Source organism: Saccostrea cucullata, unplaced genomic scaffold (genome assembly GCF_032062105.1).
Source record: "Saccostrea cucullata isolate Sc308-1 unplaced genomic scaffold, CSIRO_AGI_Scuc_v1 ctg1275, whole genome shotgun sequence".
NCBI lineage: Eukaryota > Metazoa > Mollusca > Bivalvia > Ostreida > Ostreidae > Saccostrea > Saccostrea cuccullata.
In genome coordinates this window covers 1-16124 of record NW_026939992.1, presented here as the reverse complement: position 1 = coordinate 16124, position 16124 = coordinate 1, and the positions used below count along the sequence as shown (strand labels likewise).

At 30.7% G+C, this 16124-nt stretch overlaps 1 protein-coding gene across 1 annotated transcript; it reads left to right on the top strand.

Annotated features, from left to right (window-relative positions):
- On the top strand, positions 1 to 16118 carry LOC134254417 (peroxidasin-like; the record flags this gene model as incomplete). The annotated part of the gene is made up of 12 exons (XM_062736941.1): positions 1 to 193; positions 7339 to 7475; positions 7834 to 7963; positions 8748 to 8968; positions 9754 to 9933; positions 10159 to 10204; positions 10549 to 10655; positions 11457 to 11558; positions 12629 to 12727; positions 14145 to 14631; positions 15520 to 15729; positions 16094 to 16118. Coding segments are annotated over exons 2-12 (1722 nt in total), but the record flags the coding sequence as incomplete, so codon positions are not given.
- Between the last annotated feature and the right edge of the window lie 6 nt (positions 16119 to 16124).

Below are 16124 nucleotides of genomic sequence, written 5' to 3'. Positions count from 1 at the left end.
TGTCAATTTTTTTTAACATTTGAACTTTTTACCACAAAGTTGAAGCAATACGCAGCGAACCTTGCAATCTGACACGGTTTCTTTGTCTCCAAATAGATTGTCTAATTAACATGGTATATTTGTATCCTTTACATTTAATTACATATTAACGTTCTTCAGTGGTAGCCGGACTTAATATCAGCTGGATTTCTATGTAAGTGTTAAAAAACTTTATAAAAATTATAGACTTCACAAAGTGCTATGTAAATAACGAATATAATGATAAAGAAATGGTGTAACCATTAAGTGATTTTTTATAATCCTTATTATTAAAAAAGTCTACTTTGGATAGATTTTTCTCTCTTTTCGTAAAAAGGGTCATTTTAATTTAACAATAATTAAAGTTATCATTAAAAAACTTCCTGCTATTTACACATTTCTATGGAAATAGAAATGGATGAAGCTTTTCAAAATACTAGTTCTTTTTAAAAACAATTCCTGACCATATTATCATTATTTTTAATCATAGTGAGGGACCTTTCTGAACGACACATTAAATTATTTGTGGTATAAAATTTGTAGTTTAAAAAAAAAACATGCTAGATATACATGTACATGTAGATATATTCTTTTTTTATTATTTTGCTGCAAAGTTCGGCAAGCAAAGGTGTTTTGCTTTGGGGTTGTAATATCAAATGGGGCCTCAATGTCAATTTGTTTCATTGTAAATATGTAAAATCACTACTTTAATTGAATTCTTATTGACTTTAAATAACACGTTTACATTACTTATATTGTATACTTTGTAGCTTACGAAAAACGTGAGAAAGCTATGATCCTGCTTATGATTTAAGACAACAGTCGACAGGCTTATGGTTTCAAATTCTCTGCAATGAATCTAGTGTAGTGTTGACTAAAAATAAAACAAAAAACAGTAAACATATTTATTTTTCATGGCAATGGTTGCTGCATATAAGTACATGTCTCTAACTTTCGAGAGGTCGATTGTCTTGTAAAAAATATCCAAATATTATTAAAATGCGTCAGATTTTATTGTATTTTTATTTCAAGATTAATGAGATATACTCATATATCTAATCAAAATATAACTAAAACTGAAGAAAAAAAATGTTGATATATCTAAATATTAATTACACATAAATAACTAAATGTCCGAACAAAATGCTTGTACTTTTCAAATAAAACGTTAACACAAAAAAGACTGCTTCAAAAATATAGAAACGTTTTTGCTTATAAAGGGGCACGATAAAAATTCCAACAGAATCTTAAAAGATTTTTTTTATCCATAGCCCCTTTATAAATCATGGCCAGAAACACCAATCTTTTCTTTTCTTTTCTGGCCAAGGTCAACCCAATGAGTATATTTTCTATAAATTGGTCCATAAGAGTAACATTTGTTGTTTATAGTTATATCCATGAATTCAGATGTTATAGTTACATTTTTATCAGATTATTATAAAATCGTCAAACATAAAAAGCGATTATGCAAGAATAAGATAAGATCAAGGAGAGAGAGATAGAGGGAGAGAGAGATGTGAGATGCTATAACATTAATTGAGCAAATAATAATTATAACAATAATCGGACATTAGATATGATTTCATTTTGCCTCCATGTCTATGCATTCAAAAATCTTGAAAACGTTTATTGTGTTCCGCTTATTGAAAAACATACATTAGTCTCCAAACGATATTTCCTTTCTGTAGCAAGTTTTATACTGTATTTTATTTTAGCATTTCTTTGAAGACAAATAATTTTTAAGTTGACGTATATTGTCATTTGCTTGTTTGATTTTATTCATGAAAAAATTCTTATGAAATGAATTTGATTAAAAATGAACATTGCTTTAAACAAACTGCATAGTCATTCATTTACTTGCAAAATATAAACATGGGACAAATCCTATGAATAGAATTTGCAAGTTAATTTAAAAAAAATGCAATATATATTCTAATTATAATTTGATTGAAAACATTCAGCTCTATTTATTGGCATATATTGGCGGCAAATGGAGAGCTTAAAAAGTTATTTCTTATCGAAACAAAAAGTGTTGTGTAGTTTTATTGATGTCTTGTACATAAAAAGATCAAATGTCAGAACCAAATTTACTCTTTTCTGCTCAGTAAGAAGGATTTTTTTGTCAAAGAGATTTTTATTACGGTTACGTACCATATAAATCAATCTAACTGATCTATATTGACCAAAACACTTGAATTTTTAGATTGTTAGAATTCAAAAACAAACACATAAACAAACAGAGAATTGGTACAAAGCGTCAAAGGGGATAAAAGTGTAATTTGTGAACATCAGTACAAATTTACAATGTCAACCTCTTCTGTTTTAATTTTCTTACTATTTGGGATTTTGATTTTCTTTCAGAATACCAAATAATTCAAAATGAAAAATCAGATACACATGTATTCATTTAGTCTTGGAAAAAGTATTAGCAACTTTATTCGATAGTTCCTGAAACTTACAGGAAAGCACATAACAAATGTACGTTTCATTATGTATACACTATTTTAATAATCATATCAGGCAAATAACACAGTAATCATGATAAACATCATAATATAAACTTCAGTGTCATAGTTAATTTATATACCACATTAAGAGTTCAAGTGCTTCGCTTTTTATAAAAAAAATCTTCTAGTAAATCATTTCCTTCTAACAACCAAATTGACCGCATACTAACGACTTATCTTTTGGATACAATCTAGGACTTAAAAATAATAAGTGCGTAATTCCGTTCTACAGTTTTTATGGACCATGTACTTCGCTTACAAATTATTGTTTACTTTTTTAAAAATATAAATTTATTATCATGAGTACAGTAAATGAACAGGATCTTATATGACTGGTTTATTGCATGATAAATGACAACTTTTAATAGAAAGAAATCTCCCCAAAACACGAGTCCGCAATGCCATTTAAAATTAATTTCAATTAGCTCAAAAGGTACTTTAGTGGACTTAAGATTTTCATAAGATTAAGAACGTCTTTAAAAAAATTATGAGATGACATGACTAGGCATAGAATTTGAGGATTGACAAACACCACGCATTTGGACAACATTATTTGACATATTGTGGTTTCCTTTATTAAATCACTCGTGTTTGTTTAACTATGGTTGACCGCAACTGGAGGAACAACACGAAAAACTACACTTTCATTTTAATCCTAGCGTCTAAAATCAATGATAAAACAATAATTAGAATAGAATATGTTGATTTGAGTATTTAATATGCATTCAAATTATTAATGTTTGGATATTTAATGCATTCTAAATATGCCATTCGTATTACTTATACATGTATTGGGATTTTAAATCTTGTACAGAATAACCCCCAAACGTATGACATTCTTTTATATGGTATCAATGCTCCTTTTGTTTTAAATTGCTAGTACTTCTAAAATGATAAAAAGATGAAGTAAACTTATGATTATAAACTACAAGTATATATGCATCGCAAATTAATATGAAAACTTATGTGAGAATGCTTTGTCATCTAATATTCCAGTTCAAACTGTACTCGCAAGTGTCTTCCACAACAAGTACATGAATGATAAACGTAATGATTTAAACTTCTCCGTCATAAATTTCCTTTTTCTTTTGCATTCTATCATTAACATCTGCATATGAAGTTTAAGACAATGTGCAAGAATACGTTCTACATGAGCATCTACGAACAATATCAAAGCCCAGGCTTTTTAATTTGATATCTTTTTGACAGCTGCTTCAATAAAAATGGAACTCGTAATTTACTTACCTTGTCATTGGTCATTTGCAAAATTTTTTGTTCAAAAACATTCTGATTGTACACACAAGTACTCTGAAGTTGACTTCGAAAATACGAGGGTTGTCCCAAAAAGTCGTAGACAGGGAAAACAGTTTATTTTCTCATTGTTGAATTAAGTTTCTTTTCTTGTCGTAGCAAAAAGTAATATTTAATGATCATGCTTTTCAAATTTCATGATGATATCACATTTAATAAGAAAATTATGAAAAAATAAAGAAAGCATGTAAGTGTACATCGGCGCACGAAAGCAAGCGTAATTTACGTTTCTTATAACGTCATGATCTCTTTTCTGCTTCACACGCGTCTGTTAACATTCAATTTTTTTTAAAGTGAAAGACCACTCTTGGCTATGGGACTTATTTAAATTCACTACTGTCTGGCTTTTTGTTGTTGTTTTTTTTAAGTAGATTCAAATTTTAGTCGAAATTTAGTCGAAAGATCGCCATACATTGCAGGTAGCAGAAAACACGCATTGTTTGACGTCGTTCGTGACCAAGACTGTTCCCCATTGTCTGCTTACCTTTACAAACAGTACTCTACTTCTAACATGCTGTAACTATTTTTTGGTAATGAGGAAAAACTCTCATTAAATCTCCTGCCATTTACAAATAACTTCCCTATTAAAATCTAGGTGATAATGTCACTTCTGTACTCTTTTTTTCTCTCTCTGATACATACAAACCTTATTCAAAACAATTAATTATATATCCGTGCGCCGGTTACGCGTTTGACTACGTCATTTTCATCAAACTCAATTCCAACAACACTTTGAAAATCATGACACCAATCATCTGTTTCCAAAGCTATTTATATGAAATTTTGACATATTATTAAGATTTTGATTCTGATTTCACTGATTTAAATTAGAGTTCAATGTTTTACATAGTACTTAAGAAATAAAAGCAAATGTAATAGTTATATGCGTAAATTATTCCGAATTTTGTCCGTGCGCCGACATACCTTATCGGTAATCATTTAAATCGTCCTAATATTATTGATATGAAAGATGAATATTTAAAAATCTACAATGTTAAAGAACATTGAATATAATATGTCTATGCAAAATTTGGTTAGTATTGGCTGCATGTTTAAAAAGTTAAAAACATTGTCTACGACTTTTTGGGACAACCCTCGTATGCTCGAGTTTCTGATTGGCGATATCTATAAGGTTTTTGGAAACCAGGTCTTCCAACAATCTATTGGAATTTCCATGGGTACCAATTGCACCCCGTTATTAGCAGACCTATTTTTGTATTCATATGACAGAATTTGTCCAAAATCTTATGCGTGAAAAGAAGAAAACACTTGCTGTGGCCTTCAACTCGACATTTACATAATTATATCAACGATGTCTTGTCAATAAACAATGATAACTTCCATTCTCATGTCGATACGATATCGATCCCGGTGAGCTTCAAATAAAATAAACCACAGAGTCTGACACATCTGTTTCATATTTGGATATTTTACTTGAGAAAGACTTTAATGGTAATCTGACAAGAAAATTCTATGTTAAACTTGGTGACCTTAACTTTACAATCGTCAGCTTCCCTTACTTAAGCAGCGATATACCTCCATCACCTGCAAACGGAGTTTGTATATCTCAGTTGATTCAATACGCAAGAGCATACCCTTAGTACCTTAGTATGAACAATTTCTAAAACGAGGAACAAGAATATCAGCAGTCTCGTTTAAAGTCATCATTCCGTAAGTTCTATGGTCGATACATGACCTTGTCAGCAAATACAATTTATCATTGAGTCAAATGCTGACTGACATTTTTCATACTAATTTTAAGTCCATTATTTATACACTAAATTGACGATAGATATTTTCCCGTAATTTCCCGATCATGACAAAGAGCACACGACGGGACTGTGACCGGTCGGCAGAAGATGCTCACTCCTCCATGGTACCTGCTCCCACCTATGATGTTTTTGATGTCCGTGTTTGCTCTGCTCCGACTTTGTATTGTTTTATGGACTTTTGCTCTTAAATACTGTTCGTATTCTCCATATGATTCGTCTAATAAAAGGCATGATATGTCGAAAAATAACGTTGACGATAAAGGAATATCAACCATTTCATATTCAGTCAAAATTTTGCAAATTCTATGGACCATAACTTTGTTTAAAAACATAAGATGAAATGTCTCTCAAGCAGATTTTAAAGCATTATTTTAAAACTATATTCACTACAGACGTTTTTATTATCCAATCTTGACAAACAGCAGATTGAATGGTCGAAGGGATGCTCAGTCCTCTTTGACACCTGATTCGATTTCTTGCTTGAGTGTTTACTCTGCTTACAACATGTCTGCTGTTTGGTATTTTAACATTTCATCAAATTTCTCAGTCTATTAAATTTATATCTTCTCTCAAACAAACGAGACATACCAGGTACTACATGTAGTATTATTTACGGGGAAATCTTTTTTATGCAATATTTGTTCTCGGTTCAGAAGTAGTGGATTTTGTACTAATTAAATTGCCTGATATCCAAGTGAAGTATCATGCAAGGTTCTAAGGATGCACTCCAATCAAATGTCAAACCAAGACTACATATAGAGGCCTTCTGATTATAAAATCATCTATTTTGCGTTTATATTTTCTACCATAGTTTAATCGTAAAGTATTGTAAAAAGTGCTTGGAATACTAAACTATTATCATGAGGACTTTACAGGCACTTTTTTGACTTCCTAATAATATGTTGTACACTTTCTTGAAAGGTTTTGGTTTTGGCAATGGTATTTCTATATGTCTGGTATGGCCTTAGTGTTCGTAGTCTGTGTGCCATTTAGAATATGTTTTCTTACTAACTCCGTAAATTTTATCGAAATAACTTTTATTAATAAGCAACAATGTATATTTCATGAAAGTCCCGGAAATTAAACAAAATATATATATTTATAAGTTGTGTCAAATAAAATCACTTTTTTAATGATTGTTACTAATTATACATTAAACATTCCTAATGTTGAATGATAATTAAATTCCATAATATCATGTTGTCTCATCATCGATGCAAAGTAATTGCAGATATGAGTCTCATTCAAATAAAATTTATATATATTCAAATTAAAAAGTTTATATAGAACTAGTTTTTTGTTCAGAAACATAAAATCTGAATAACGTATGCATAAGGTACTAGTATTTCTTGTTTTCAAACTTCTCAAATTTTGTATTTTATGTCAACCTTTTCTTTTGAAGCAGTTAAGATTTTATCCAATTAATTATTTCTACCTTTTTTGAGTTGATTATACAAAAGTTTAAAAGAATTTCATGTTAATAAAATTGATATTACACACTGCTTTACAATTGATAAAAATTATTCTTCAGCACTTCTCTGAATAATTTTCATCTTTAGATATTTATTTTTTAAAAATTGTCATATTTTCTACAAAACTAAAACACTATGAGAGAGAGAGAGAGAGAGAGAGAGAGAGAGTTTAAGCATTATATTTTTGCCTTGAACTATCTGTAAACTCTACATCATCATATCAGCATAACATAAAAACATCTCAATTTTCAATTGTAGAGTTGCCAACAGACTAGGAAAGATGATTTTCCTTACAATATGTTTCCAGCTTTTCGTGATTTCGGAGTGTGTTAATATATCTGTCATTGAAGACCTCTATACTGTCATCAAAAACCAGCCTGAATATGAAAACTTGAGTATGTGGATTTCTTGAATTTAAAATCAAATGTTCATTTCAAGAAAATCATGTAATCATGTACTATCGGTATATAAACGATTACAAATTCTGCACTCAAGGTATTATTCAATATAAAATCTTGGGTATTACACATTGAATTGCTAGCAGACAAATGGTATATATGTATAATTTTAAGGCAATATCATTATGTTTCAATATGGAATCTTCTTGGGTCCTTTCATCTGATAAAGAAAAGCAAATAGTAAAAATAAGTTCTCAACTGATGAGATTAACTACACTTTCAAATTAAATGTAAGATTAAACTTCGAGTCAATAAATACTCAAAAGATAACAATCCTTTATTGTCTCTATTGTAGCTGTTTTTGAATTAAAGACATCCACAGATTTTAATGCTGAAAATCCGCTACCAAGCAACATGTTCCCTGTTCTGTATGAGACCCGGAAGTATAACTTCATTCATGACGTCATTGAGGAGATTGCTTACGAGTAATTATCATTTTAACAATCTTTCATTAAGTCAAATGCTGATGGACGTTTTACATACAAATTATTTGGACATTATTTACATAATGAATTGCCTACGGATTTTCCCATTTTTTCGATCATGACAAAGAGTACACGGAAGGTGTGACCTGTCCGCAGGGGATGCTTACTCCTCCATGGTCCCACCTCTTATGTTTTAGAGGTCCGTACTTGCGTACCTCCTGATAAGTATTGTTTGAATGGAGTTTTAAGCTTGGACACTAACCATAATCTCCATATTTCATTTTAATGTTCTACGACTCATGATTCGACAAATTGTCCACTACCCTAGTTTTTAAGTGAAATTAAAATCCAAAGATTGTATTATTAATTGCCATGCATGCAGAAACTCGTATACAATGAATATTGTGCAATCAAATGCACTTTATCCGAAAATGATCAATTTTTATAAAATCTTTCAATGATTGTAAAAATTTTTAAATGTATTTGTAAGTACATGAGCAAATATCAATTAGACTAAAAAGGATAAACTATGGTAATATAAATGTTTTCCTTCAGTGTCAATACAAAATGTGACAAACATGACATTTTTTTAATATTACGGATACAACACAATTAATTCAAACAGCAGAATCACACAGAGGATGTTTATTAGATATGCATTTCATTGCACGCTACTTGAATTTAATCAACATAAATAATAAAATTATGAATTCAACAACAGAAAAAAATAATCAATCAAAACAATTTTAAATCAAAAAAGTAATTTTGTTTTATTCAATTTTAGAGAAAATACAACGTCTTCAGCCTTGATTGAAAACGACGAGTTCCTTATACCGTTACATTTAAAGTTTACAGAAAAGGATTGTGAACTGGGTCCATCTCATGGACAATGTAGCGATGACCAATACAGATCACTGGACGGTTCCTGCAATAACATGGTATCCCCAACCTGGGGCATGTCTGGACAGGTTCTCCGGCGCTATCTGTCCCCTGGGTATCATGATGGTTAGTCTGTGTTATCTGTTCTCTGATAGGACCTTTTCTGATTGAATTACAATAACCATTGACAAATATATCAAAGTAAAGCTAAAAATACTTTATCAAATTCTACGTTTTTTTTTGTTTATGTACAAAGAAGAAGGTACAGTTTCAATACAAATTATGCCCTATATTTTCTAAAATTTGAAAGTGATATATGAAATCAAAATTCATTCTTTCTGAATCATAGGAATTCTCTCCAGTAAGAAAACACAAATGATTTTTCTCATATAACCTTCTAAATACTAATTGTGACGTCATTAACTTGTGCATTTTCCCGTATTTTCTTAAAAAGTTGCAGAAGACATCAATTTTCAGTGGAATTTTCTTTGAAATTTTGTCGCCCTAAAATATATCAAAATTTAAAGTGGGCTTTGGGAAATTAGCAGAGAAATGTGTCATTTTGAAGCTTTTCTGCATTAAACTTAGAAATGTACCAAATTAATGACGTCATATTTCCAGAAAGGTCCTCCTTCATGCAATTTTCTTTAATAATTTATCATATGCATCTACTCAACTATTGTTGAAACCAATTTCATAACTTTTTAAGGACATTAAAAAAATTATATATTTTTGTGAACTATATAGGATAAAATCACAAATTTCTTTGCATGCTTATGAATGAAATAAAAAAAACCAACAAATTTTCAATTTTAAATTAAATTATCAAAAAAAAGAAGGTTTTTTGTCATAAATCTCATTTTCAAACATACTTTAGTATAAACTAAACTTCATTTAATATTTTAATCAAGGAATAGAAATGCCAATCTCCTTAGACATCACTGGAGAACCGCTTCCCAGTGCAAGGGAAATCAGTAACTTATTCCATAGACAAAGTGATGTTATGGATATGAACTTGGTTCTATCTGCTATGGTTATGCAGTGGGGACAATTTTTGGAGCATGATATTTTATCTGTACCTGCATACAGAGGTAAATCATATCATAACGTTTTTGAAATACATATATTTATTGCTGTAAAGAACTGATCGCAAGTTTTAATAACTCGTATTGAATTTGCTTTAAATAGACACAATGTCTTTTAAATTAATGGTGATAAAACATACCTATGTATTTACAAGCATTTTCTCCTAAATGAAAATCAGAATATGTATATTACTTGAATGTTACTTTGTTTGGTTCATATTTGGTTCATAGACAAGAATGGCCAGACTTTAGATTGCTGTGGAAGAGACAAGAACAAGTAAGAATACTCTTTCAAATAAAGTCATCTAAATTCTCGGAAGTGCTTTTCAAATCGTTATTTAAAGAGACTGGGGGTGGCAGCCATTTTCAGACTATTTCGATCTCCTTTAAAAGAAGAGCACCATATAAAGATATTCAAAAATGATCAAATTTTAAAACTAAAATGTATGAATTTTTTCTTTGCCAAATGATAGTTGACAGCTTAAGATACCGTAAATAAGAAAATAAGTTAAATCTGGTGGTTAATTTGTAGCTAATTTGTTGACCTCCCAGCCTCCTTAAGAACAGTATAATAAATAAAATAATTAAAATTTATAAGAAATGGAAATTATACGATTTCAGTCATGAATGCTTCTCTATAAAAGTTCCCCCAAACGACCCATTCTTCAAAAACCGATGCATCCCGATGGTACGTTCTGCACCTGGTGTTGGACCAATGTGTTACACTAGTGAGTACAATCTATGCTTATATGTCAGACATTTTATCACTCAAACCCTTTGGATTAAAAATATTACTTTAAAAAAAGATAACGAATAGTCATTGATCTCAAAACACCTTTAAACAATAAAATCTGTAAAGAGGGCTTCACATGGTCCCTTGGAGAATTCCAGAGGTGGGATCAGATGTCTTGCAGAAGTAAATATCCCCTGTAGACCGATCACATCCGCCGTGAGCCCTATGTAAATCATCTGGTAAACAGATCATATCGTTGTCAAATTCATAGAAACAAAGGTCTTAACATAGTATGTCAAGTCAGATAAGTCAGCTATATAATATCGACCCAATGATAGATTATACTTGCTAACAAGGTCATTGTAGCGAGCAAAGAATTTACTTAATGCTATCTTTAAACGAGTTTGTTGAAATTTCTGTAACATTCACTTATCTATCAGCAGTCAGCCTCTGTTTAGAACTATTGTACATGGAGTGTTTTCTTGAGTACCAAGTAACTTTGTCGATGTTAACACAATACGCAAGTGGGGGGTATTGCTACAAATACTAGAATAAGGAAATCTGACGATAGAAAAATTGAATCCATATTGTTTGCTATACAGTTTTGTTACTAGTTGTCCCTTATCAGCAATAGTAACTAAATTTTCCAAATATGAACTCGGTGTGGCAAACTCTTTCAACGGATCCATTCAATGATTTCTAACCGGTTCCGTGTAATGAAGTTTTTAAAATAACTTTTAACCCCATAATATGGTTAATCGTTATATACTAGTATGTTTTGTAAACCCATTTTCAGCAAAAAGAGAACAACTGAACCAGGCAACAGCGTTCATCGATGGCTCTCATATTTATGGCACAAACACAGAGACACTGAGACAAATAGTTGATGCAGATACTGGTAAGAAATTATGTCCTATATTGTTGAAGGTACCTCAAAATGTTTGACTCATTTTCTATGCCCATCGAATTAGAAAAACAAAAAGTTTGCTACTTTGCAATTAAGCTTGAATTAGACATAAAAAGTATGATGTAAACGATTAAATTGCACTTAAGCTTTGTTTCTAAATAACATGGATAAGATGTATTGAAATACTCATTTTGTTGATTTATTTTACACCTACATGCAGAACTAGCCAAGGTTAGGTTGTGTGTTAAAAATGATCATCGTCTGATACAAAGCATATTAAATGGTTGGCAACACGTAGCGAGAATGAGCAATATTTTGTAACACGAGATGTATTATGTTCTATTCTAATGAAATATTGGTAAACGAAACGTCGTTTATTTTTCTGAGTTCCTTTTCTCCTCTAAAGGGACAAATTGATGTTAAGGAAGAGTTTGTGAAATGTAGGAGTATTATACATGTATATGAAACCTAGGATCAAGGGAGAGGAAATTAAAATGTCCATTAAGGCAAAACCCTGACTTTTTCGTGATGAGAATCGTATAGCAATTCCACTCTAATCAGGCTTTATCAAATAAATGTCTGAGTAAAAAAAATTCCATAATCCATAACTGCTATTTTAATAACAGAAAGGGAAACAGTGAACAGCTCAGTAGATAATTATTCTTTACGATTATGTTCGATTTTGAATGTTTGATAAATTTTAGAGGGGATGTTCCTGTCTGGAACACACTTTTTGAATATATTCATTAATATGGTTAGTAAGGAGTGTTCAAATAAATTTAAAGGAATTTGATTTAAATTTGAAACATTTTTTTGTTTAGCTGATGACTAAATTTTATAATTATAAGTCATCCTTTATGCATTATTTTCATCAAAAAAGTGAGAAATGTTTGTTCAAATAAATTTTAATAAAGGAAATTGATTTAAAATTGAAAAAAATTAGATGGTGTCTATGATTTTACAATTAAAAATAATCCTTTTTGCATTCTTTTTCCGTAAAATAGGTGAGAAAGAAGGAAAACAATGAAGGTGAGAGTTAAATATTTTTTTGTATTCCTTAGGAAAACTAAAAGTAAATGGCAACAATTTGATTCCAACTGCTGATCCTGGCCTAGAAAATTGTATCCTGGAGAAGAGTTTTGACTACTGTCAAAAATTAGGTAAAAATCTTTATTTACAAATCTCATCGGATTATTTTTTTATCGTTTAAAGAAACAATTTCATTGCCAACTTTTCTATAACAATCAAAAAATAAAATTAACAGCTTTTTTCAGGTAACTTAATAAAATCGAAAGTGACAGTGTAAATGTTGAAACTTTCTTGTTCAGAAAAAATTCTACAATTTTTTTGCCCACTCTTTTGCCTTTTTTACCTTGCATATTTGGATTTTTTTAGATCGATACCTGGCCCTAAGACCATAAACTGAGAATAGACTTAAGTCGAAATTATGATTATTAATAAATTTACTTTCATTTAACATATTAAGTTAAAATTTTGCAATCTTGTATAACATTTAAATTCAAACATATGTTGAAAATTTTGTTTAGTCATTACGATTTTTTTTAAAAAGTTATATTGGTTTGAAATTCTGACTTAAGTCTAATCTCAGTATATGGTCTTGGGGCCTGTTTGTTTACTTCACTTTTTACATGTACCTCATATGCCAAGGATAAATAAATATATTACCCCAGAAAAGAAAAAAACCCAGAATCAAAGAGACAAAAACGAAATTCAATTACAAGAACCTTTGAATTAAAAAAGTACCTTTACACATTCAGGACTTTATGCAACATATTTGATGAATTATTGCTTGGAATTCATGTAGGAGATTGAGGTCTGAGTTCATTGACAATGAAATATGACTAAAATTGATTTATAACATCAGGATATTGTGTGTGATTTAATTTTCACGTTCCATATTAATTTAATTAAAATGGGGAGACAGGTAAATTTTTGTTCATGGCCAAAATAAAAAATAAAATATCATGGAAAGAAATTAAAAAAAATTATCGACTCATTATTTCTGACTCAGACCATTTTTTAGAGAACAAGAATGGAAAATCAAGAGATAATTCCTGTAAATGTTCAGAAAGAACCTTGATCTACAGTTTGCAAAATTTCAGTTGGTTTTTGCATAGTATCTATTGTATTAAATGAGGCTGAATGCTTTTACTACTCACACATATGTGCATTTGTCTTAAGATTGAAATACCAGTATACATCGTGTACATATCTTAAAAAATATAGGAAATGAAAAATTATTACAATCAAGAACAAAAAGCGGGCTAAAATACCAAGTAGAATTCTCTTATAGATTTGAAATAGAAAATATAGCTTATGTACAGTGTATTGACACTATTAATTTGAAATTAGATCATCTAGTATCGAAACAGATTTTGCTGAAAAGAGTTAAGGATTCTGGCTTTTCATGTAAAATAACATAATTTCTTATCACATGAATATAATCTGTATTCTTAACAATATCCCACACTACAAAATATGTAGATTATATAAAAAAAATCAAATAGTGTTATTTTAATTGGTAAGAAAAATGCATAAAATAAATGTATTTTGCAGGTGATGATAGAATAAATCTAAGCCCAGCTCTCACTTCAATGTACACTTTGTTTGTAAGGGAACACAATCGTCTTGTCGACAAACTACAATGTAGAAACCCGCAATGGCTTCCAGAATTTGTCTTCCAAGAGGCGAGGAAGATCATTGTAGCTCTGATTCAACAGATCACTTACACCGAGTACCTTCCGGTCATTTTAGGGAAGGAGGGCATGTGGAAGTACGGCTTAACCATCAATATTGACGGATACGACTATTCTACCTATAATCCAAATGTGAATGCTGGAATCGCTAACAGTTTTGCTTCTGCAGCTATTAAATTTATCCACACCCAAATGCCAAGTATGCTTGGTTTTTACGAAAACCAAACCCAGTACGTAGATTTAGAGAAAACGTTTCACAGACCCTGGTATGCGCAACAAGATGGCGGCAGAGGCATGGAAGAGATAATGGAATGGCTGGTTAATGATGCTCAACCGGAAACCAATAGGTCATTTTCCTTTGTTATCTTGCCATTAAAAACATCCCTTAAATCCATGTTTACCACTCATAATGCTCTCGAGAAACTATAGCTATGGGGGAGGACTATCTACCAATAATTCTACAATCTGACAGGATTCCTTGGTTGTAAATCACTGGCTTGTTAGGCTACCCAACCAAAGTATATTTCCCTGACATCGCATGATTGTATATCCAAACACATTAACGAGTTAGTCATGTTACCTCTGAAATAATCAAAGTACATTTCGAAGGCGACGTCATTTTACTAATGTTTCCGCTACAACCTTGTTCACTGGTAAAGTATAATAAATCATTAGCTTCAATTATTAAACAGTGCCACCACAAATGGTTTTGCGATTACCTCTTTAAGCTGGAGGGAGCAGTTGGTTTTGATGAAAGACCTTTTGATCCATTAGAGTATGGAAAGTTCCAAAAGTCAATGCTTTGTGTAGTATACAAAGATTACTCTAAATTAAAACTTAAAATTATGGCAGCAGTTTGAGCTTATGCATTTAAGCCTTAAGTCGAAATGATATTTATATCCTTAAATCCTGAGATCAGAGTACATGGTATTATTTTTATTACTTAATTTGAACTTTTGAAAAATGAGATAGATAACTGCTAAACTTTTTTTAAATGACCAAAGGTATCAAAATTTGCGCCCGAGACCAATAGGGACTAGAATAGCAAACCATAATGAAAAATTGGTGCGTGTTTCAATAAAAAAATATTTTATTCATTAAACTTTTTCATATAATGATTTATCTGTTCTTTTTTCCATGTCTCTGCATTAGAATATTATGTCATCCTGTTTCTGGGTCCATTTTTTTTAATCTATCAAGTATCTGAATGTTTTATTCTGTCCTATCATTTACAGATTTTACGTTCGTACACTGACAGATTCCTACCTTGAGTATAACGGAAGTAGTTTGGACCTGGCAGCTATTGACATACAGAGGGGGCGGGACCATGGACTTCCGGCCTACAACTCATGGCGGAGGTTCTGCTCACTTCCAATCGCAGACAAGTTTGAAAACCTGCTGGACCACGAACCTGAAATGATAGAAAAACTGAAGCAGATATACAAGTAAATACAAATTCATGAAAATAAAGCCAGAGATTTCATTTACCATCATTATTTTATAGTGTACGAAATTTATTATACAAAAATGTTTTATGTTGAATATTTCCGCAAAATAATATAAATAATCAAGTCTCGGAACAGTGCAATATAAACTGTTGCCAGGCTCCTTTTATCTAATTTTAAATTACTTTTTTTGTATTCTACTGTGTTTATCATGTTAAGAAAATACATTATTTAAAAAGTTTTGATCTTAAAGTTAGTTATTCTAAATATTTGTATTATAGCAAATATTTTGCATTTAAAGGTTTAGACAAAATTTCTTCATAAACAAACGTTTGAATGCTATATTCCTAATTAATGTTTACAGATCGCCAATGGACATAGACCTATTGACTGGG